Source organism: Rattus norvegicus, chromosome 11, assembly GCF_021556685.1.
Source record: "Rattus norvegicus strain SHRSP/BbbUtx chromosome 11, alternate assembly SHRSP_T2T, whole genome shotgun sequence".
Classification (NCBI taxonomy): Eukaryota; Metazoa; Chordata; class Mammalia; order Rodentia; family Muridae; genus Rattus; species Rattus norvegicus.
In genome coordinates, this window is record NC_141544.1 from 55,404,800 (window position 1) to 55,427,410 (window position 22,611).

A 22,611-nucleotide genomic window follows, 5' to 3' on the forward strand; every position below is an offset into this window, starting at 1 on the left:
AGTTCTCTTTCTTTGTTGGGTCTTTGTGGAGATTAGGTATAAGAGTAATTGTGATTTCAAAGAGTGAATTGGCTAGTGTTCCTTCGGTTTCCTTTTTGTGGAATAGTTTGAAGAGTATTGATATTAGGTCTTCTTTCAATGTCTGGTAGAATTCTGGACTAAACCTATCTGGTCCTGGGCTTTTTCTTTTTTGGGGGGGACTTTTAATGACTGCTTCTATTTCTTTAGGTGTTCTGAGACTACTTAGATGGTATATCTGATCCTGGTTTAAATTTGGTACCTGGTATCTGTCTAGAAAATTGTCCATTAAATCTAGATTTTCCAGTTTATTTTAGTATAGGCTTTTGAAGTAGGATCTGATACATTTTGAATTTTTTCAGTTTCTGTTGTTATTTCTTCCTTTTCATTTCTACTTTTATTAATTTGGATTTTGTCTCTATGCCCTCTGAGTAGTCTGTATAAGAGTTTATCTATCTTGTTGATTTTTCTCAAAGAACCAACTCCTGGTGTCATTGATTCTTTTGGATTCTACATGGTTGATTCAGCTCTGAATTTGATTATTTCCTGCAGTCAAATCCTCTTCAGGATATTTGTTTCTTTTGGTTGAAAGTTAATTGTATTCAATATTAAAATGGCTACTCCAGTTTATTTCCTGTGAACATTTGTTTGGAAATTTTTTCCAGCCTTTTACTCTGTGGTAGTGTCTGTCTTTGTCGCAGTGGTGCATTTCCTGAATTCAGCAAAATTCTGGGTCCTGTTTAGGTATCCAATCAGTTAGCTTATAATTTTTTGAAGGGAAGTTCAGTTCATTTGGTTAAGAGATATTAAGGAATAGTGATTGTTGCTACCTGCTATTCTTGTTGTTAGAGGTGAAATTATGTTTGTTTGGTTACCTTGGGTTTGTTGAAAGAAGATTACTTTCTTCTGTTTTCTAGGATGTAGTTACCCTCCTTGTGTTAAGAGTTTTCCATCTATTATCCTTTGCATAGCTGGATGTGTGGAAAGATATTGTATAAATTTGGTTTTGTCATAGATTATCTTGGTTTCTACATCTGTAGTAATTGATAATTTTGCTGGATATAGTAGCATGGGCTGGCATTTGCATTCTCTTAGTGTCTATATGACACCTGCCCAGGATCTTCTGACTTTCCTAGTCTCTCCTGAGAAGTCTGATGTAATTTTGATTGGTCTGCCTTCACATGTTACTTGGCTTTTTTCCTTACTGCTTTTTTTTTCATCTTTATTAAATTGTGTATTTCTTATTTACATTTCAAATGTTATTCCCTTTCCTGGTATCCGGGCCAACATTCCACTAGCTCCTCCCCCTCCCATTCTATGTGGGTGTTCCCCCCTCCCCCCCAATTTCTGCCCTCCCACCAACAATCTCAATCAGTGTGGTTCCAACCTTGGCAGGGCCAAGGGCTTCCACTTCCACTGGTGCACTACAAAGCTATTTATTGCTACCTATGAATTTGGAGCCTAGGGTCAGTTCATTTATAGTCTTTGGGTAGTGGCTTAGATCCTGGAAGCTCTAGTTGGATGGCATTGTTTTTCATATGGGGTCTCAAGCCCCTTCACCTCTATCAGTCCTTTCTCTGATTCTTTCAGTGGTGGTCTCTTTCCTAGTTCAGCGGTTCACTGCTGGCATTTGCCTATGTATTTGCCATATTCTGGCTGTGTCTCTCAGGAGAGATATACAACAGGTTCCTGTCAGCCTGCACCTCTTTGCTTCATCCATCTTATCTAGTTTTGTGGTTGTATATGTATGGGCAACATGTAGGGCAGGGTCTGAATGGACATTCCTTAAGTCTCTGTTCTAAACATTGCCTAACTATCTGCTCCTAAAGGTATTCTTGTTCCCCTTTTAAAGAAGGAGTGAAGCATCCTCATTTTGGTCATCCTTCAGTATCATGTGTTCTCTATATCATTGTTTTTGATAACTGAGTAGTATTCCATTGTGTAAATGTACGACATTTTCTGTATCCATTCCTCTGTTGAAGGGCATCTGGGTTCTTCCCAGCTTCTGGTTATTATAAATAAGTCTGCTATGAACATAGTGGAGCATGTGTCTTTGCTGTATGTTGGAGCATCTTTTGGGTATATGCCCAAGAAAGATATAGTTGGGTGCTCAGGTAGTGCAATGTCCAATTTTCTGAGAAACCTCCAGACTGATTTCCAGAATGGTTGTACCAGTCTGCAATCCCACCAACAAAGGAGCAGTGTGCCTCTTTCTCCACATCCTCTCGAGCATGTGCTGTCACCTGAGTTTTTGATCTTACCCAATCTGACTGACTGGTGTGAGGTAGAATCTCAGGGTTGTTTTAATTTGCATTTCCCTGATGACTAAGGATGTTGAACATTTCTTTAGGTGCTTTTTGGTCATTCGATAATCCTCAGCTGAGAATATTTTGTTTAGCTCTGAACCCCTTTTTAATAGGGTTATTTGTCTCCCAGCAGTCTACCTTCATGAGTTCTTTGTATATTTTGGATATGAGTCCTCTATCAGTTGTAGGATTGGTAAAGATCTTTTCCCAATCTGTTGGCTGCCATTTTCTCCTAATGACAGTGTACTTTGCCTTACAGAAGCTTTGCAGCTTTATGAGACCCCATTTGTCAATTCTTGATCTTAGAGCATAAGCAAGCCATTGGTGTTTTGTTCAGGAAGTTTTCTCCAGTGCACATGTGTTTGAGACTCTTCCCCAATTTTCCTAGTAGTTTGAGTGTATCTGGTTAGATGTGGAGGTCCTTGATCCACTTGGACTTAAGCTTTGTACAGGGTGATAAGTATGGATCGATCTGCATTCTTCCACATGCTGACCTCCAGTTGAACCAGCACCATTTGCTGAAAAGGCTGTCTTTTTTCCACTGCATGGTTTTGACTCCTTTGTTAAAAATCAAGTGACCATAGGTGTGTGGGTTCATTTCTGGGTCTTCAATTCTATTCCACTGGTCTATCTGCCTGTCTCTGTACCAATTCCATATAGTTTTTATCACTATTGCTCTGTAATACTTCTTGAGTTCAGGAATATATGAAGATGTATGAATGTGTATTCATATATGAATATGAATGAATGTGACTTTATGCATATTTGCTTGTGTAAAAGTTTTTTTCTTCTGGGAGCATGACTCTTTTTTGACTCAATAAATGTTTATTGCTCCAAACCTCCCTACCACCTGACAAGAGAGAGGAGATATTTCTAGGCAAGAGAGAAAGTAGCCTTAGCAGTTAATCCTTTACTTAATTCTGTGTTGTTTAATGACAAGTGCTAATTCACCCAGAGGCCTGCAAATTCTGGCTTCTGTGTAACTTAGAATCAAGACAGATAAATATTATTATATTAAGCAACCAAGTTTTTTTTCTGTAAAACTGAGTCTCCTCCCACACCCCTGACTCTCTTCTCACCTCTGCTGCTCAGAGAGGACCCAGCCCAGGACTAAGTTCTGGGAACATTCCAAGACTGGGGGATTCTTTGTGTAAGTAGCCTTGACTGTCATGGAATTTGCTTTGTAGACTAGCCTGGTCTGCCTGCCTTTAGAGTGCTAGGATTAAAGGCATGTGCCACCATGCCAAGCAACAAAGCAATTCAGTTAATTTATTTCCTCCTTCTCCTAACACAAATAGAGCACAAGAAAATGATCTTAAATCCAACCTTATAATGCAGATAGATGCCTTTAAAGAAGAAATGAGAGACACTGCCCAGACCTGAAGGGAACAGATCAACAGTTCTCTGCACCCAAATCCCGAGGGAGGGAGAACTAAACCTTCAGAGGGGCAGACACGCCTGGGAAGCCAGAAGAGACTACACTCTGCCCACATTTCTGACTCCAGAGGAAAACACCTAACTCCAGAAGTCATTTTATTGTGGAGGAGAGTTTTAGCTATCCTGGGTTTTTTGGAATTTACAAATTATTCTGTCTAACTCAATGAAAAATTGGATTGTAATTTTGATGGAGATTGCATTGAATCTGTAGATTGCTTTTGGCAATATGGCCATTTTTACTATATTATTCCTGCCAATCCATGAGCATAGGAAATCTTTCCATCTTCTGAGATCTTCAATTTCTTTCTTTAGAGACTTGAAGTTTGTATCATACAGAACTTTCACTTGCTTGGTTAAAGTCACAACAAGGTATTTTATTTTATTTGGGACTATTATGAACGGTGTCATTTCCCTAATTTCTTTCTCAGCTTGTATCTCCTTTGTTTAGAGGAAGGCTACTGATTTATTTGAGTTAATTTTATACCCAATCACTTTGCAAAAGGTGTTTATCAGGTTTAGTAATTCTTTGGTGGAACTTTTGGGATCACTTAAGTGATGGTCACTTAAGTGATCAAGCATATCATCTGCAAATAGTGATATTTTGACTTCTTCCTTTCCAAGCTATATCCCTTTGATCTCCTCTTGTTGTCTGATTACTCTGACTAGGACTTTGAGAACTATACTGAATAAGTAGGGAGAGAGTGAGCAGACTTGTCTAGTTCCTGATTTTAGTGCGATTGCTTCAAGTTTCTCTCCATTTAGTTTAATGTTGCTACTGGTTTGCCATATATGTTTAGGTATGGGTCTTGAATTCCTGTTCTTTCCAGGACTTTTATCATGAAGGGGTGTTGAATTTTGTCAAATGCTTTCTCAGCATTCTCAGCATCTAATGAAATTATGATATGGTTTTTACCTTTCAGTTTGTTTATATAGTGGATTACATTGATGGTTTTCCATATATTAAAACATACCTGCACACCTGGGATGAAGCCTACTTGATCATGATGGATGATTGTTTTATTGTGTTCTTGGATTTGGTTTGCAAGAAATTTACTGAGTATTTTTGTGTCAATATTCATAATGGAAATTGGTCTGAACTTCTCTTTCTTTTTTGGCTCTTTGTGTGGTTTCAGTATTAGAGTAATTGTGGCTTCGTAGAAGGAATTCAGTAATACTCCGTGTAACTCAATTTTCTTGAATAGTTTGGATAGTATTGGTATGAGGTCTTCTATGAAAGTCTGATAGAATTCTGTACTGAACCAATCTGGACATGGGCTCTTTTTGGTTGGGAGACTTTTAATGACTGCTTCTATTTCTGTAGGAGTTTTGGGGTTTTTTTAAATGGTTTATCTGTTCCTGATTTAACTTCCGTACCTGTTGCATCTAGCCACTTATTTTATATTTGCATACTTAACACACATACATCAATACTTACATATGCATATGAAGCAAAATCCCAAACACCAGTGCAGGAAGAACTCACTCATTCTGGATGAAAAGTAAGCATCAATTTTATTGCACAAAAGCTTTTATCTTTTAATTGCTAAATGAACTAAACCAAGTCTGTAAGAAAAAAAGCTTTCTCCTCGTTAGTAAGACTATACCTGCATGGCTGCTATGAAAAGACTTATTCTCTCCATGGTAAGGAGAAGCCTGCCTGTTCTTGCTGCTCTCTCTGAAGCTTCTTCTTTGTCTCTCTTCACCTCTCTCTTACACTATGCTATATTTTGCTTTACCTTAGTTTCTTATTCTTTTTCTGCTTTCTACATATTTTTCTGTCCTTCTGGCCCCTTGCTTAATATCATCATTCCTAGTTTTCTGTACCATTTTAAAGGAGAATAGATCACATGGTCTTTCCAAGCATCCTTTTTTTACATTCACTAAAAATTTAAACATAAATTCAAATCATAAACTGAATAAGAAGTTTACAACAGAGATGTTTACATGAGTTACCATTAAAAGTAGTTATCTAACTAGACATTTGTTTTCAGTCATTAGCTCCACAGGATCATTGAAAGTTAAAAACCGTAATTCTTGTGACTTAACGTTGAAGTTTTGTACAGATAAACTCAGTTAATATTGTATCTTCTGTCCTTACACCTACAATAAACCATTGGTTCCCTTTGGTTAATTGTTTTACAGCCTCTAGTAATATGACCCTAAGTTATAAATGCCTGGTTTCTATCTCAGAATTAATTAGTTCTTGACAAATGAAAACTGGTAGAGTTCTAATTGCAGTTTTTGCATATCAAACAGGGTTTTAATAGCAGACCTGTTATAAAGGGTTTAATAATTACTAGTATAATTTTAGGATTTCTAATAGATTCATCATTGGAATTAAAAAAATCACCTGCTGATCTATATAGCATCTATATAGCATGGAGTACATCTTCATGGAACTGCAGAAAATCTGCCCAATAGGGTGAGCTAATGATCAGGGATAATATAACATTAATTTTATAAGGACAAGAAAGACATATCAGCTTCAGGAATCGTTTCCTGAGATTTGTCCTTTAGACCTTGCCTCTCAAAGGCTCTTTCATTGTAGTTCAATAGAGAAACATCTCTGGAATATTATCTGCTAGCTTTTAGTCTTTGCTAAATAGCTCCTGACAGAAAAACAACAACAACAATAACAGCAGCAACAACAGCAATGACAACAATGAGCAGTGAGTGAAAAGCTCTAGTGGACCTGAGCATGAAAAACATGGATGGCTCTGGCAGTCCTTACCCTTCTCCCACTTCCTTGCTAAACCATAGATTCCATTCCTAAAACTAGTTACCTAGGTCTATTCTCTTTTGGCCACTTCTTCCTCCTGAGACTGACCACCAAGGTCCAGCTGTCAAACTATTGAATTCCAGCACTTAAAATCCCTCTATGGATTACCCTAATTAACATGCCCAAGCAAAGCCAATCAATTCATCCTAACAGAGGTTTCCCATTTTCCCTTCATAAACTGCCATTTGCCTGTGGGCCATATTGGTCTCCTCTCTACCCAAAGACAGTCCTTTGTTTCTCTGGGCAACTATTCCATCCCTCTCTCCCTTGTTCCTTCTCCTTCATCCTTTGCCTCCTATCTTTGCCTCTTATTCCCTGCCCTTTGTCCCTCTGGGGCAAATAAATCTTTGTGCTGTGAACTCAGTCTTGGTTTGTCTTGCACCAATGCCAGTCCTTTCAATGAGTATTAGGAGAGTCTACATTTCTGTATTGAGTGTGGCAAAGGGAGTGGACAGTGTGTCTGAACCAACAAGGTGTGAAACTGTTAGAGAGGGAGTGTGGGATGCAGGATGGAAGTGAAACAAGTTAGTAAGAAACTGTAATATCAACTTAGGGATATGAATTTGTACAGAAGCATCAGACATTGGAGTTTTTCCAGTGACAGAGTATTAAGAATTTTTTTCTCTTGAAAAATGATAAGACAATTCACTTGATTGGAAAGAAATTGGTATGAGGCAAACTTCAAAACAAGATATATTTAGGATTTAATATGTATATGCATACGTGCATTTAATAAAAATTAGGATTTTTTAAAGGTCATGATCTAGAGAGAAGGGAGTAGCTTATTAGAGGAGTTGGAAGGAAGAAAGTAAAGGATGAAGTATTGTAATTATATTCCCAAAAATTAAATTTAAAAGATAGAATTCACATATAAGGTTCTGAGAAGCGAATTTAAAATAGTCTAAAGAAATGAGATGAATATTCGCATGAAAACAACGTATTAAATAAAGACAAGATTTTTGTTGCTGGAATCTACTCTTATGCTATAGTAACTATATTCAAATAGTGTGTAATATAATTATACATTCAGAATATATTCCCTTTAAAGTGTTTTCTTTTTATGTTGAAAAATGTTACATTTGATTTTAAAATTATAGCCTCTATCTATAGATAAATCAGAAATTCTCTATTCTAATGTCTGTGTTTCAAAATTAATCTATCATTTGGCAGTTTCATAAATGTATATAATACTTTCTGACCACATGCATTCTTCTGCTCTCTTTTATCTCCTTCTGAATTCACTCTACTCATCCACTTCTGATCCTACCAGAATACTACTTTGTATTGGTTTTTCCTTTGCTTTATGATTCATGTATTCAACTGAGGCTTCCCTTGTGAGAATGGGTGTGGGGCTATCCACTAGATCCTAAGTACTCACTAGTAGCTACATCATGAAAGACAGTGACTTTCTCCAGTGTCCCTCCCCTCTGCCACTACCTTCCCTGGGCAAAGTGCCATGAGCCTCATTGTGACTTATAACTGAATTTTTGCATGCTCAGTCTTGTTTAGACTCTGTTAGACAACCAAGCTTCTGTGAACTGACGAGTGGCATGTTTATGTCATACCCATTAGATAGTGTTTCATGGCCTTATCCTGTAATCTGACTCTTACATCTGTCCACTACTTCTGTGATATTTCTTGAATCTTGTAGCAGCTAATATAGATGTGAAGATAGTTTAAGATTGATTACTCAACAGTCATTTGTTCTCAGCACATTGATCAGCTATGAATTGTGAGAATCTATATACGAAACCTACAAATTTATTGTGAACTATGGATGGGGCAGAGTGAAAAAGTTCTTCTCACAAGGCATCCTTCTAGAAAAAAATAAATAATCTATGATAAATGAATGTAATTGAAGCAATGCCCCAGAATGTCCACATTTTCTCTGTGGGAAAGATGAAAGCCAAGGAGGAATATTCTTGTACCTTTTCACATGACCAAAGGTAAGACATAACACCAAGTATATTCATTCTTTGAAAAAGTTGAATTTGCTTAAACTAAGGTGACTGTAAATGTTACCTCATGTTTTGCTTACTTTTGTAATGAAAATTTGAAGTGATTTGTTTGTACTACTCAAGTTCAAATAACTGAAGTCTTCCTGGTTGGCCACTCATATTTTTAGCATTTCCTTTGATATGTGGAGACTAATCTTGCTGACCAGGATGGGCAGACAATGAGTCTTTACCCACTTTGAATTATTGCAAAGAAAAACTTCTTGATCAATGTTGAGGACATAAATTAATGTATATAAATTTAAATATTTAGGAGACAGTGTGAGCACATAACCATTAAAAAAAAAACAAAAGTAATGAATTCACCCATATTATCTGCAATCACCCATAGGCCTTTGTCCAGATCCATAGTACTGAGCATGAAGTCATATCAAGAGGGTGAACGTCACACCCTATCAGAAAGTAGACATCTACCATAATAACAGTTCTTCCACTATTGCACCAGTATACACACCTTGCTTGGCAAGTTGGTATTATAGTTTGCAATATCCAGAGCCTATTTTTGCAGCTTTTTAGACACCAGCTACCTGTAAAGAAAGTCTAGCACTAGGAAAGATTAGACTGTGGGTGGGGGAGACTTTTGGCATGGTTTCTATATTCAGCAACCAGATGTCTCCACCTATGCAGTTCTCATCTTTGAAACCACTTGACATTAAGTCAGAACATCTGTTTGGCTCCTCTTGACAAGTTATCAAATGTCCCTTATAAAGATAATAATGTTTCTATCACCCAGGCAAATACCTGGGGGAAAAAATGAGACAAAAAAAATTCACAAAGGTGCTTAAGAGATTGATTGCTCAGTGGTTAAGAACTCCTATGGCTTTTTCAGAGGACCTAAGTTTCCAGCACCCATGTCAGAAGGCTGACAACCATCCAAGTTTCTGTTCTCAATAGGTACCTGCACCCACATGTACATATGCACGTATAGACACACACATGAACATAGCTAAAAAGCAAATCTTAAAAATAAAGAACACCATGAAACTCAAGAAGGATGACCAAAATGTGGGTGCTTTACTCCTTCTCTTAAAGGGGAACAAGAATACCCTTGGGAGGGGATAGGGAGGCAAAGTTTAGAACAGAGGCTGAAGGAACGCCCATTCAGAGCCTGCCCTACATGTGGCCCATACATATACAGCCACCAAACTAGATAGGATGGATGAAGCAAAGAAGTGCAGGCTGACAGGAACCGGATGTAGATCTCTTCTGAGAGACACAGCCAGAATACAGCAAATACAGAGGCGAATGCCAGCAGCAAACCTCTGAACTGAGAACGGGAAACCCGTTGAAGGATTCAGAGAAAGGACTGAGAGAGCTTGAAGAGGCTTGAGACCCCATATGAACAACAATGCCAAGCAACCAGAGCTTCCAGGGACTAAGCCACTACCTAAAGACTATACATGGCTTGACCCTAGGCTCTAATTGCATAGGTAGCAATGAATAGCCTAGTAAGGGCAACAGTGGAAGGGGAAGCCCTTGGTCCTGCAAAGGCTGGACGCCCAGTGAACGGGATTCTTAGGAGAAGGGCTGTAATGTGGGGAGGATTGGGAGGGAAACACCCATATAGAAGGGGAGAGGGATGGGTAATGGGGATGTTGGCATGGAAACCGGGAAAGGGAATAATATTTGAAATGTAAATAAGAAATGCCCAATTTAATAAAGAAGGAAAAAGATAAAGAACACATCAAAGAAAAAGTTATTTTGTTTCCAACTTAAATCAGTTTGCTTTACTCTGGCTGTGAGACAATACATCATGGGTAAATTCTATAATGTAGAAAAGCTTCTTATATGGGTCTTTTTTTTTTCTTTCAGGGGAGGGAGGTTGCAAGGGCAAAGGGCAGATATGAAGGGACAGGAAGATGAGTGGTTTGGGTATGTGCTGTGAAATTCACAAAGATTGAATGAACAGTTTTAAAAACTTTTTGTGGTCCAACAAATTTTATAAGAAATTGACATATGACACAAACTCAAAGGCAGTCTGAGACAGGACCCTTCCAGTTTGTGCTTGTACCCAGAGCTAAACCAATGCCACAGCTCTCTGTACCCAAATCCCGTGGAGAGAAAGCTGGACTCTCAGAAGTGTGGACATTCCTGAGAGTTCAGAGACCTCCACTTCTGCTCAAGGGGTCTGGTTGATTGATATTCATTTTCTTCCTAAGGGGTTGCAAAACTGTTCAGCTCCTTCAGTCATTTCTCTTCCACTGGGGTCTCCATACACAGTCCAATGGTTAGCTTACAAGCATCCTCATCAATGTAAGTAAGGCTGTGGCAAAGCTTCTCAGGAGACATCCATATCAGCAGAATCCTGTCAGCAAACTCTTCTTGGAATCAGCAATAATGCCTGGGTTTGGTGGCTGCATATGGAATGGATCCCCAAGTGGGGCATGCTCTGGATGGCTTTTCCTTTAATCCCTACTCCATTCTTTGTCCCTGTATGTCCTCCTGTGTTCTCTTTTCTAAGAAGGATTAAAGCATCCCCATTTTGGTCTTTCGTCTTGAGCTTCATATGGTCTATGAATTGTTTCTTGGGTTTTCCAAGCTTTTGGGCTAATATCCACTTACCAGTGAGTTCATACCATGTGTGTTCTTCTGTGACTGGGTTACCTCATGCAGGATGATATTTTCTAGTTTCATCCATTTGCCTAAGAATTTCATGAAGTCATTGTTTTTAATAACTGAGTAGTATGCCACTGTGTAAATGTATCACAATTTCCGTATCCACTTCTTTGTTGAAGGACATCTGGGTTCTTTTCACCTTCTGGCTAGTATAAATAAGGCTGCTATGAACATAGTGAAGCATGTGTCCTTGCTATATGTTGTAGCATGCTTTGAGTGTAGTGCCAGGAGTGGTATAGCTGGGTCCTCCTATAAAATTGGAAAGTCCAATTTTTTTTGAGGAACTACCAGACTTATTTCCAGATTGGTTGACAAACTTGCACTCCCACCAACAGTGGGGGAGTGTTCCTCTTTCTCCACATCCTCTCCAGCATCTGCTGTCACCTGAGTTTTTTATCTTAGTCATTCTGACTGGTGTGAGGGAGAATCTCAGGTTTTTATAGATTTGCATTTCCCTGATGACTACGGATGTTGAATATTTCTTTAGGGTTTCTCAGCCATTCAGTATTCCTCAATTGAGAATTCTAGCTCTGTACCTGATTTTTTATTAGGATTATTTGATTCTCTGGAGTCTAATTTCTTGAGTTCTTTGCATATATTGGATATTTGTCCTCTATCATATATAGGATTGGCAAAGATCTTTCCCCAATCTGTTGGTTGTTGTTTTGTCCTATTGACAGTGTCTTTTACCTTACAGAGGCTTTGCAATTTTAGGAAGCCCTATTTGTCTATTCTTGATCTTAGAACATAAGCCTTTGGTGTTCTATTCAGGAAAATTTCCCCAGTGCCTATATATTCAAGGCTCTTCCCTACTTTCTCTTCTATTAATTTCGTGTATCTGGTTTTATGTGGAGGTCTTTGATCCACTTGAGCTTTGTACAAGGAGATAAGAATGGGTCAATTTGCATTATTCTACATGCTGACTACCAGTTGAACCAGCACCATTTTTTGAAAATGCTTTTTTCCATTGGATTGTTTTAGCTCCCTTTTTCAAAGATTAAGTGATCATAAGTGTGTGAGCTCATTTCTGGGTCTTCATTTCCATTCCATTTATCTACATACCTAACTCTGTAGCAATACCATATAGTTTTTATCATGATTGCTCTGTAATGCATCAAGAATGTTGATTCCCCCAGAAGTTTTTTTGCTGTTGAGAATAGGTTTTAATATCCTGTGTTTTTTGTTATTCCAAATGAATTTTCAAATTGCTCTTTCTAACTCTATGAAGAATTGAGTTGGAATTTTCATAGGGATTGCATTGAATCTGTAAATTGCTTCCAATAAAATGTCCATTTTTACTATATTGACCCTGCAAATCCATGAGTATGAGAGATCTTTCCATTTTCTAAGATCTTCTTTGATTTCTTTCTTTAGAGACTTGAGGTTCTTGTCATACAGATCTTTCACTTGCTTGGTTAGAGTCACACCTATAAGTTTCCCACCACTAAATATGGCATCATGAATCCTATAGAAGGAGTTGATAATGTAGACCTGATAGGGAAGGCCTGGGCTTGACTGTTCAGGTCCATGCTTACATCTTGGTTACCTCCCAGAATACACCTGAAATCCCTCCCAGTGTCTTGGGTCTAACTTTGTGCTCCTTTGAAGTTTCTTCTTCTCTTACAAATATATACTTACTCAGGTACCAATTCTCTGGACATGGAATACTTTCCCCAGACCCCCTTCAGGACTAAGGCATTTACTGCTCCAGCTGCCACTGTATTAACAATTAATGATATCCACGGCTTTGCCTATCTCAGGATGGTCTCTTAGCAGAGGTGCAGATAGCCAGTTACAGCCTTTTACAGACTTGAGATGACAGGACCATGTGGAAGTCCATATCCTTTCCACATTTAAGGGCATTTCTGAATGATCCTTTCAAGTCAGTTCCCATGATAGCATCACAGGCCAGCTTTTCTTTCTGTTTAATCTTGTCTTCTCAGTAAATTGTGTTCTGAGAGGACTCAGAGCCTCTTCTTTCCTAGGAAGTATGACCTGAAGAGCATCAGTCAATTACTTTTAGAAATTACTAGAAGTAAGTATCCTGGCATGACTGTAACTGACTCAGTTACAAGGAGATGAGAGAAAATTGACCATACTCAAACAAATAAACAGAATCAATAAAGAAATTAGATTTTTCAGCAGAACTTCAGACTGGAGGAAATAATGGGGAGAGGTCAGTGTCTAGAAGGGGCTGTCTTTCTCTCTTCTCTGTCCAATCCCCACCCTGCCTTCTTAGACCCCTGCAGGAAAAACAGATGGAATGAGCTTTTCATGTGTGTCTTTGAATAGCCAAGAGCTGTGACAATTTCTTTTACCTTTTTATCTTAAACTAATACATTGGGAGATTTTAATGACTCCCTCTATTTCTTTAGGGGTTATAGGACTGTTTAGATGGTATATCTGATCCTGATTTAACTTTGGTACCTGTATCTGTCTAGAAAATTGTCCATTTCGTTAACATTTTCCAGTTTTATTAAGTATGAACTTTCGTAGTAGTATCTACTCATTTCTTTTAATTCCCTCAGTTTCTGTTACTATGTCTCCTTTTTCATTTCTGGTTTTGTTAATTTGGATCTCTGTGTGTGTGTGCCTTCTGGTTAGAGTGGCTAAGGGTTTATCTATCTTACTGATTTCCTCAAAGAAACAGCTCCTGGTTTTGCTGATTCCTTGTATAGTTCTTTTCGTTTCTACTTGGTTGATTTCAGCTCTGAGTTTATTTCCTGCCATCTACTCCTCTTGGGTGTATTTGCTTCTTTTTGTTCTAGAGCTTTCAGGTGTACTGTCAAGCTATTATTGTATGCTCTCAGAGCTTTGAGTTTTCCTCTTAGCACTTACATTGTATCCCATGAGTTTGGGTAGGTTGAGCCTTAAATATCATTAGGTTCTAAAGAAGTCTTTAATTTCTTTCTTTATTTCTTCCTTACCTGAGTTATCATTGAGTAGAGCATTGTTCATCTTTAATGTGTAAGTGGGCTTTCTGTTGTTTTTGTTGTTATTGAAGACCAGCCTTAGTCCATGGTGATCTCAGAATGCATGGGATTATTTCAATCTTCTTGTATCTATTGAAGCCTGTTTTGTGACCTGACTGATTAGATGGTCAGTTTTGGAGAAGATACCAGGAGATGCTGAGAAAAATGTATATTATTTTGTTTTAGGATGAAATGTTCTATAGATATCTGTTAAGTCCATTTGGTTCATAACTTCTGTTAGTTTCAATGTGCTCTATTTAGTTTCTGTTTCTATAATCTATCCATTGATGAGAGTGGGGTGTTGAAGCCTCCCACTATTATTGTATGAGGTATAATGTATACTTTAAGCTTTAGTAAAGTTTCTTTTATGAATGTGGGTTCCCTTGCATTTTGAACATAGATATTCAGGATTGAGAGTTCATCTTGGTGGATTTTTTCTTTGATGAATATGAAGTGTCCTTCCTTATCTTTTTTTTTGATAACTTTTGGTTGAAAGTTGATTTTATTTGATATTAAAATGGCTATTTCAGCTTGTTTCTTGGGGCCATTTGCTTTGAAATTTTTTTCCATCCTTTTACTCTGAGATAGTGTCTGTCTTTGTCACTGAGGTGTGTTTCCTGTATGCAGCAAAATTCTGGGTCTTGTTTATGTATCCAATTTGTTAGTCTATGTCTTTTTATTGGGGAATTGAGTACAATAATGTTAAGAAATATTAAGGTATAGTGATTCTTGTTTCCTGTTACTTTTGTTGCTAGATGTGGAATTATATTTGTGGAGCTCTCTTCTTTGGGGTTCGATGCAAGAAGATTACTTTCTTCTTCTAGGGTGTAGTTTCCCTCCTTGTATTGGAGTTTTCCATCTATTATCCTTTGTAAGGCTGGTTTTCTAGAAAGATATTATGTAAATTTGGTTTTGTCATAGAATATCTTGGTTTCTTCATCTATGTTAACTGAGAGTTTTGCTGGATATAGTAGCCTGGACTGGCATTTGTGTTCTCTTAGGGTGTGTATGGTATCTGCCCAGGATCTTCTAGCTTTCATAGTCTCTGGCAAGAAGTCTGGTGTAATTCTGATAGGTCTTCCTTTATATGTTACCTTACTACTTTTAATAGTCTTTCTTTGTTTCATTTATTATGTGATGGGAGGAATTTCTTTTCTAGTCCAGTCTATTTGTAGTTCTTTGGGCTTCTTGTATGTACATGGACATCTCTTTCTTTAGGTTAGGGAAGTTTTCTTCTATAATTTTGTTGAAGATACTTACTGGCCCTTTATGTTGGGAGTCTTCACTTTCTTCTATACCTATTATCTGTAGGTTTGATCTTCTCATTGTTTTAGGTTTCTTTGACTATTGTCTCAATGTTTTCTATGGTATCTTCTGCCCCTGAGATTCTCTCTTAAATCTCTTGTATTCTGTTGGTAATGCTTGGGTCTATAACTCCTAATCTCTTTCCCAGCTTTTCTATCTCCAGAGTTTTCTTTCTTTGCGATTTCTTTATTATTTCTATTTCCATTTTTAGATCCTGGATAGTTTTGTTCAATTCCTTCATGTGCTGGGTTATGTTTTCCTCTAACTCTTTAAGGAATTTTTGTGATTCCTCTTTAATGGCTTCTACTTCTTTACCTGTCTTGTCCTGTATTTCTTTTGGGAGTTATTTATGTCCTTCTTAAATTCCTCTATCATCATCATGAGATGTGATTTTTCAATCCAAATCTTGCTTTTCCAGTGTGTTAGGGTATCCAGAACTTGCTGTGCTGGGAGAACTGGGATCTGATGGTGTGTTGCTTAGGTTCTTGTTTTTGCCTCTCACCATCTCATTGTCTCTGATGTTAATTGATCTTGCTGTCCCTGACTGGAACTTGTCCCTCCTGTGTGCCTGTGAATCTGTGATCTTAGGAGTGAATTCATTCCTGGGAGACCAGCTCTCTCCAGGCAGGATTTACTTCCAGAGCACTGTGGGACAGCCTTAGCTCTGGGTGTAGATGAAGGTTGGAAGAATCCCATCCCAGGCTGCTCTGCAGTTCATGTGCTCTGTGTGCTCCTATCAGGTCCCTCTTTAGACAGTTAGTGAAGCAAAAGTGGGATCTGACCTATGGGTTTAGGAGTAAGAACACTCCTGGGAGGCCAGCCCTCTCTGAACAGGATTAAGGACTGGAGGGCTGTAGGACAGCTTTAGCTCTGGATGCAGATGGAGACTGGAAGGTGCTTTTTGGTTTTGTTTTGTTTTGTTTTGTTTTAAGCATGCATTGATGCATTGAGTACTTGAATTTTTAATTTCAGCTTTTGAATATTTACTAGAGTCAAGGATATTACTTTCCAAGGCAAGACTTTATAATTCTCTAATGAGAAGAAAACTGTTTCTGCCTCATTGCTTTGTTTTATATTTTTCTAAGGGTTCAGATATTCATGAGCACATTAACTTTTTTAATGAACTTATCAACATAAATGGGAGTCAAATTTTGGAGTATAATTAAGTTTTGCAGAATATTCTAACTACTTCCATGCAAAGCCAAATTTTCATTTTATAGCTTCTGTATTTTTTTTTCTGGGTGGGTGGGTATTTTCAAAACACTCAGCTTTTTGCATTTAACACTTATTGATGTTAAAAGGGTGTGGTTCCAAATTCTACCTTACCACTGGAATGTGGGAACACTACTGAAGTAGTTGAAACTCAGAGGTGCTAGACTGCATTTACCCTATAGTATTCAAAAAAGAAGCTTAAGATGTGGGAGGCTGATCTGGAATTCCCTGACTCCTAGGCATCTACTTGCCCCTGGCAATTGCTCAGAGGAGTGGTGAATGGTCAGGGTTCCATGGGACATCAATGAGGATCCTGGGATGAAGAGGGTTCCCAAACTCCTGAACATCCAGTCACTGCTGAGTCACCAGGAGTTGGGTCAACTGACTGAGAAACTTGGGCCAAGGTAGTGGGGAACTCCAGCTTAGGTCCTCAATGATGCTAAGGTCCTATCCCGCAAATCAAATGTTTCATGATCTGTCAGTAAAGAAAGCCACAGGCCAATTGCTAAGTGAAACGGACAGATGGGAAATCTGGGTCCCTAGAGGAGGAGATGCCAGGAATGAAAATGGAGTTCACCTTACTTTGGAGAGAAGAGAACTGGGGAACCATGTGAGATCTCAATAGAGTGGCCATACAGGCTGCTCCTATAGTTGGGTGTGTCAGGAAAGTTTAGCAACTGAAGTTTAGGGCAGGTAGGAAAAATGGGATTAAGAAACTGATAACAGCACAGCTTTCCAGGCTGGAGATAATAGCCCCCAGCAATCGTGCCAAGAAAGTGAGTTGAAAAAGAACAACGGTGTGTGTGTGTGTGTGTGTGTGTGTGTGTGTGTGTGTGTGTGTGTGTGTGTGTTATCCAAGAATTCAAGGGAAGCTGGGTAGGGACTGGTAGTGTGGCCCTGATCTGGGAGCAAAGGCAATAAAACTACACTCAACAGATTGTTCTTAGCTTAGCAGCGATTGTCTGGAAGTAGAGAGGAGCCTTCTGGGAGACACTTAGATGGTAGCACAACACTGTAGACAAAGACTTTCTCCATGCTCCCCATGGCAGTTCTTGATGAAAGAGACAGTCTTTGGTTGCAAACTGTTTATTGATTGTTTGTCAAGGAAAGTGGGTGCATGCTACCTTCTCAGAGTGGACTAGAGATTAAGTACCTTTTGAATAAAGAAATGATCAAGGAGGGAAGTTTATTGGTTAAACCCTCAGGACTTCTAGATACCTCATTAGCATGAAGAACTCTATAGGGAGTGTGGTCACCTGACAGGGGCTCATATTCTTCTCTGGGTTGCTGGGCTTCTGACCTGTTCAATCTTACCAAGTTTCCTGGAAATATCCACTGCCCCCCAAATTAGCACTAAGTTTGTGGGAGTAACCAACTAATGTCTGATTTAACTTCAGGCCCACTCCATGAGTTGGAACCCACACCTGGCACTAATTGAGTGACCAAGAACCAGAGACCAGATAGCCCAGAGATCAAATATGGTCTAAAGATAAGACGCAATAAAACAACTCCTGATGATATTATCCACTGATCATAAATCAGTTACTTGTTCAGATATCATCAGAGAAGCTTCTTCCAACAAATGAGAATAAATTCAGAGTCCCACAGCCAGACACTGCACAGGGAAATACAGAGCTTGGAGCACATAGCACTAAACGTGCCACACTAATTCTACCCCTTTACTGTAGACAAGCCTGCAGCACTTGCTACATCCCTTTATTAGTACACCATCTGCATGGTAATTCTCGCTGTAGTCAAAATCCTGAGTTCTAGTAACATCACATCCTGTTTGGAGGACTTTAATATACCCTGTAGTCTCTGAGCTTTGATTTGCTTTTAGCTATTCCAACCCAGTGTAACTATTTTCTTCAAACAACTAGCAAATGTCCTTCTTGAGGGTAGGCTTCACTCATACAATTAGTATGTAAAACAGTAAACTTCTAAATAGTAAGTATATATATAAGTAAAGTGCCCAGGGATTAGTGCCACTCCCACCTTGATTGACCTAATCAAGATAATCTTCCCTACACAATGCTTGAGGACCATCTTCCCTGTGACTCTTGAAATCTTGAGAGTCTTGAGATTATGATAGGATTGATGCACAAGTGAACTCCCAGCAAGTATGACTGCACACACATGACCTACACAGGTTCTCATCAGACAAAATCCCTAAATGAGAAACTATTTGTAACTGATAGGTGGAAGAAAAAAAAAGGAACCAGCTTTTTCCAATGGAGCACACTTTTATATTATACCCTCTGTTTAATATTTATGCACACAGTTATTAAATGAATTACAAAATAAAGTCAGTTAGTTACAAACCTGCAATACTTCTTCAAACAAACTTGACCAATTTTGCTTTAACACCATTGACTCATGAGATATTGTTAAGTATATTCAAGTGGTTTCTATGGCTTAAGGGCTAATATCTCAAGAGAATGGTCTGCAGTACAAGGAATTCCTTTAGGATTTCTTCAGACATTATAACTGTGCTGTGTGGTGGACATAATTAAGACTGATCTTAGATTGTCTTTAATTTCCATTTGTTGGAGTTCTGAACTCCAACAAGAAATTTATATATTAATAAACTCTGAGAGTTCTACCATGAAGCAAATCCTTCACTAAAAACTTGGTAAGCTCAAGGAAAAGAGGTATCAACATTTTTACTGAGGGTATTTTTTATACAATGAAAACATATTTTTCTGAAATTTTATAATTTTTATCTCCTTGTATTTTAACTCCTCCTTAATACTCATAGCTCTTCTCATAAGTGAATTGCATCTAAAAGCAGAATGAGACCAGTAGTTGACGTGATTTTCTGGCAGGAGAACACTGTACAGGAAAGATCATGAGTATTCTATAATAACATAGGCAAACACATTAAAAATTATTTTTGCTTCACTTAACTATAGAAATTGCATTTAGTTATTAAAAATGAAATTTCTGGTGACTACCTCTGGTTGCTTTGATTATGGAAAAACAAAACCATTTTGACCATCAACTAGTGTAATTAGTCAATATATTCTACTGCAACATTAATCACATGGAACAGACTTTTAAAGCCAAACGAAATTGAGTTTCCTAAATTTCCCTAGATGTTATATTTCTCTAAGTATTAAAAACTGATGTTTACTGGTAAGTTGGTTTTATTAGCTTATGTGCTAGAAAAATCATATACTATGTTGAGAAACAAGGAAGACATGGAGATAAAAATGCCTATTGCTTAAGCTGTTGGTTTTGCATGTTACCTTATAGACTCTTTTTAATGCAATGATCATACTTATAAAGCAGAGTTCTCTCCAGATCAAGACTAGTAGTCATGAACAAGGGCACTGAACCCAGGCACTGGATCTAGGATCAGAGTTAACTCTTCTTTTCTCACTGATTTATGTATTTCCTTTCCTAGAAGCATGTAACAGCTAACCCCCATGATGTTTGTGATTTCACTAGAAGACTTTTCAGATACAGTTACAAAACAAAGTAGTGAAGACTGTGTACCAAATTTGGGTGAATTTGGCTACACAGTGGTGATAAGTGACATAATACAGTAAATTAGATCAGTATGGACTGAAAATCTGAATTAAACTTTTAAGGAGAAGTGTTGCTTCTAAAATGTTCCTTACCAAAGAGAAGAGAAAGAAAAATAGATATCTCAAAAATATCTCAGTGAGAATAATGCCACAAGCATAGTTGCTGTTTAAAATAAACAAGAATGATAATCTAGGGACATTTAATTCTTCATGCTTGTTAAAGATGGATATAATCTTCACTGTTTTGCTTTGTAATTATATCTGAAAATTTTTCTAATGAAATCACAAACATCATGGGGGTTAGCTGTTACATGCTTCTAGAAAAGGAAATGCATAAGGCAGTAAGAAAAGAAGAGTTAATTCTGATTCTAGATCTACTGTCTGGGATCATTTAATTGAAGATGAATTGCCTTGCAGCCCTTAGTCCTTTGTGATCTTTCAGTCATCTCAACTATATAGTAATTTAATATGAATTTATTACTAATGCCTAGACATTTAATTATTTACTTATTCTGAGACAAAGTCTCATGAACTCCAGGCTAGACTTCCCTCACTCCGAGGCTAAGAGTGATCTTGAAATTCTGAGCCCCCTGTCTCCATCTCATGAGGGCTGCAATGTCAAGTACACACCATCATGCCTTGTTTCTGAGGCACTGAGGGTAGAATCTACAGCATCATGCAGGATAAGCCCTCATTCTACCAACTGAGCTATATCTCATTCTCCTATGATCCTTTTTAAATATTGTTCTGCTACAAAACAACAAATGAAGATGTCATCTTCATATTGCGTGTTAATTGATTTAAGTGTATATAAAGAAACCAAAAAAATTAGCACTAACATTATTTGAGGACAAAAATTTTTCTGCTAAAAATTATTATCACTGCTATTATTATTATTATTATTATTATTATTATTATTATCATCTATTAACGTGGAAATGGTCAGGTTACAGTTGCAATCTGACATCCTTATCACTTGTCAACAGAGAAGCTGAAGATGACTGAGGACAACTACTCCTTAACAACAGAGTTCATCCTGGTGGGATTCTCAGATCACCCAGACCTAAAGACACTTCTCTTCCTGGTGTTCTCTACCATCTACCTGGTCACCATGGTGGGGAATCTGGGGCTGGTGGCCTTGATCTACATGGAACCTCGTCTCCACACACCCATGTACATCTTTCTGGGCAACCTGGCCCTGATGGACTCCTGCTGCTCCTGTGCCATCACTCCCAAGATGCTAGAGAACTTCTTTTCTGTGGACAGAAGGATCTCTCTCTATGAGTGCATGGCACAGTTCTATTTCCTCTGTCTTGCTGAAACTGCAGACTGCTTTCTTCTGGCAGCCATGGCCTATGACCGCTATGTGGCCATATGCAACCCACTGCAGTACCACACCATGATGTCCAAGAAACTCTGTGTTCAGATGACCACAGGAGCCTACATAGCAGGAAACCTACATTCCATAATTCACATAGGGTTCCTGTTCAGGTTAACTTTCTGCAGATCTAATGTAATCAAGCACTTCTTTTGTGATGTCATTCCACTATACAGACTCTCATGTGCTGACCCTTACATCAATGAACTGATGATACTCATCTTTTCTGGTTCAGTTCAAACCTTTTCCATTATCATAGTCCTGATATCATATTTCTGCATCCTTTATACTATATTCACAATGAAGTCCACAGAGGGAAGAAGCAAAGCCTTATCTACTTGTGCATCCCACTTTCTGTCTGTGTCAATATTCTATGGGTCTCTCCTCTACACATATATTCGACCAAATTCACTCAATGAAGGAGAAGAAGACATACCAGTTGCTATTTTTTATACTCTGGTAATTCCTTTATTAAACCCCTTTATTTATAGTCTGAGAAATAAGGAAGTAATTAATGTGATTAAGAAAACAGTGAAAAAGGGATGATATACCATTGTGAAACAAGTATCTTCTCCCTTGGACAATTTGTTTCCACCAGATACTATGATTCTCTAAAACTACAGGTACAAAGAAAGTACAAAGTGATAAAAGAAAAAAAGCTGTTAATGCATTATGCTGTTTGAATCAAATTATTTTGAATAGAAATTTGCTGCTAAAATATACTTCTAATATTTGAAGAACAGGAACCAATTTGAACTGCTAAGATTATTCACAACAGTTTTTGACATATCCAACAAAATTAAAGGATCAAACAGTGTACATAAACTAATCTTAATCAAAATCATATCCACTGGATTTCCTTCCATTTCTTAATATTTCCAAAATGTTTGTTTTGCATTTCTGTGTCTCACATCCCTAAGCTGTTGTAATGCAAATAAATCCCAAACACCTGTTGATGATAGAAGAGTATTGTAATGAGGAAGGGGAATGGCAGCCCATGAAATAATTCACCCTTCTCAGCCACCAGGGAAGAGTAGGAATAG

General features: G+C 38.0%; 1 protein-coding gene across 1 annotated transcript; it reads left to right on the plus strand.

Annotated features, from left to right (window-relative positions):
- The first annotated feature begins 21,187 nt into the window (after positions 1-21,187).
- Positions 21,188-22,114, plus strand: Olr1564 (olfactory receptor 1564). The gene has a single exon (NM_001000045.1). The coding sequence runs from the start codon at positions 21,188-21,190 to the stop codon at positions 22,112-22,114; it is 927 nt and encodes a 308-aa protein (NP_001000045.1).
- Positions 22,115-22,611: the final 497 nt, after the last annotated feature.

What these genes read in the sequence shown, in the direction of transcription:
- Olr1564 (NM_001000045.1), top strand. Translation starts at nt 21,188, where the DNA reads ATGACTGAGGACAACTACTCCTTAACAACAGAGTTCATCCTGGTGGGA.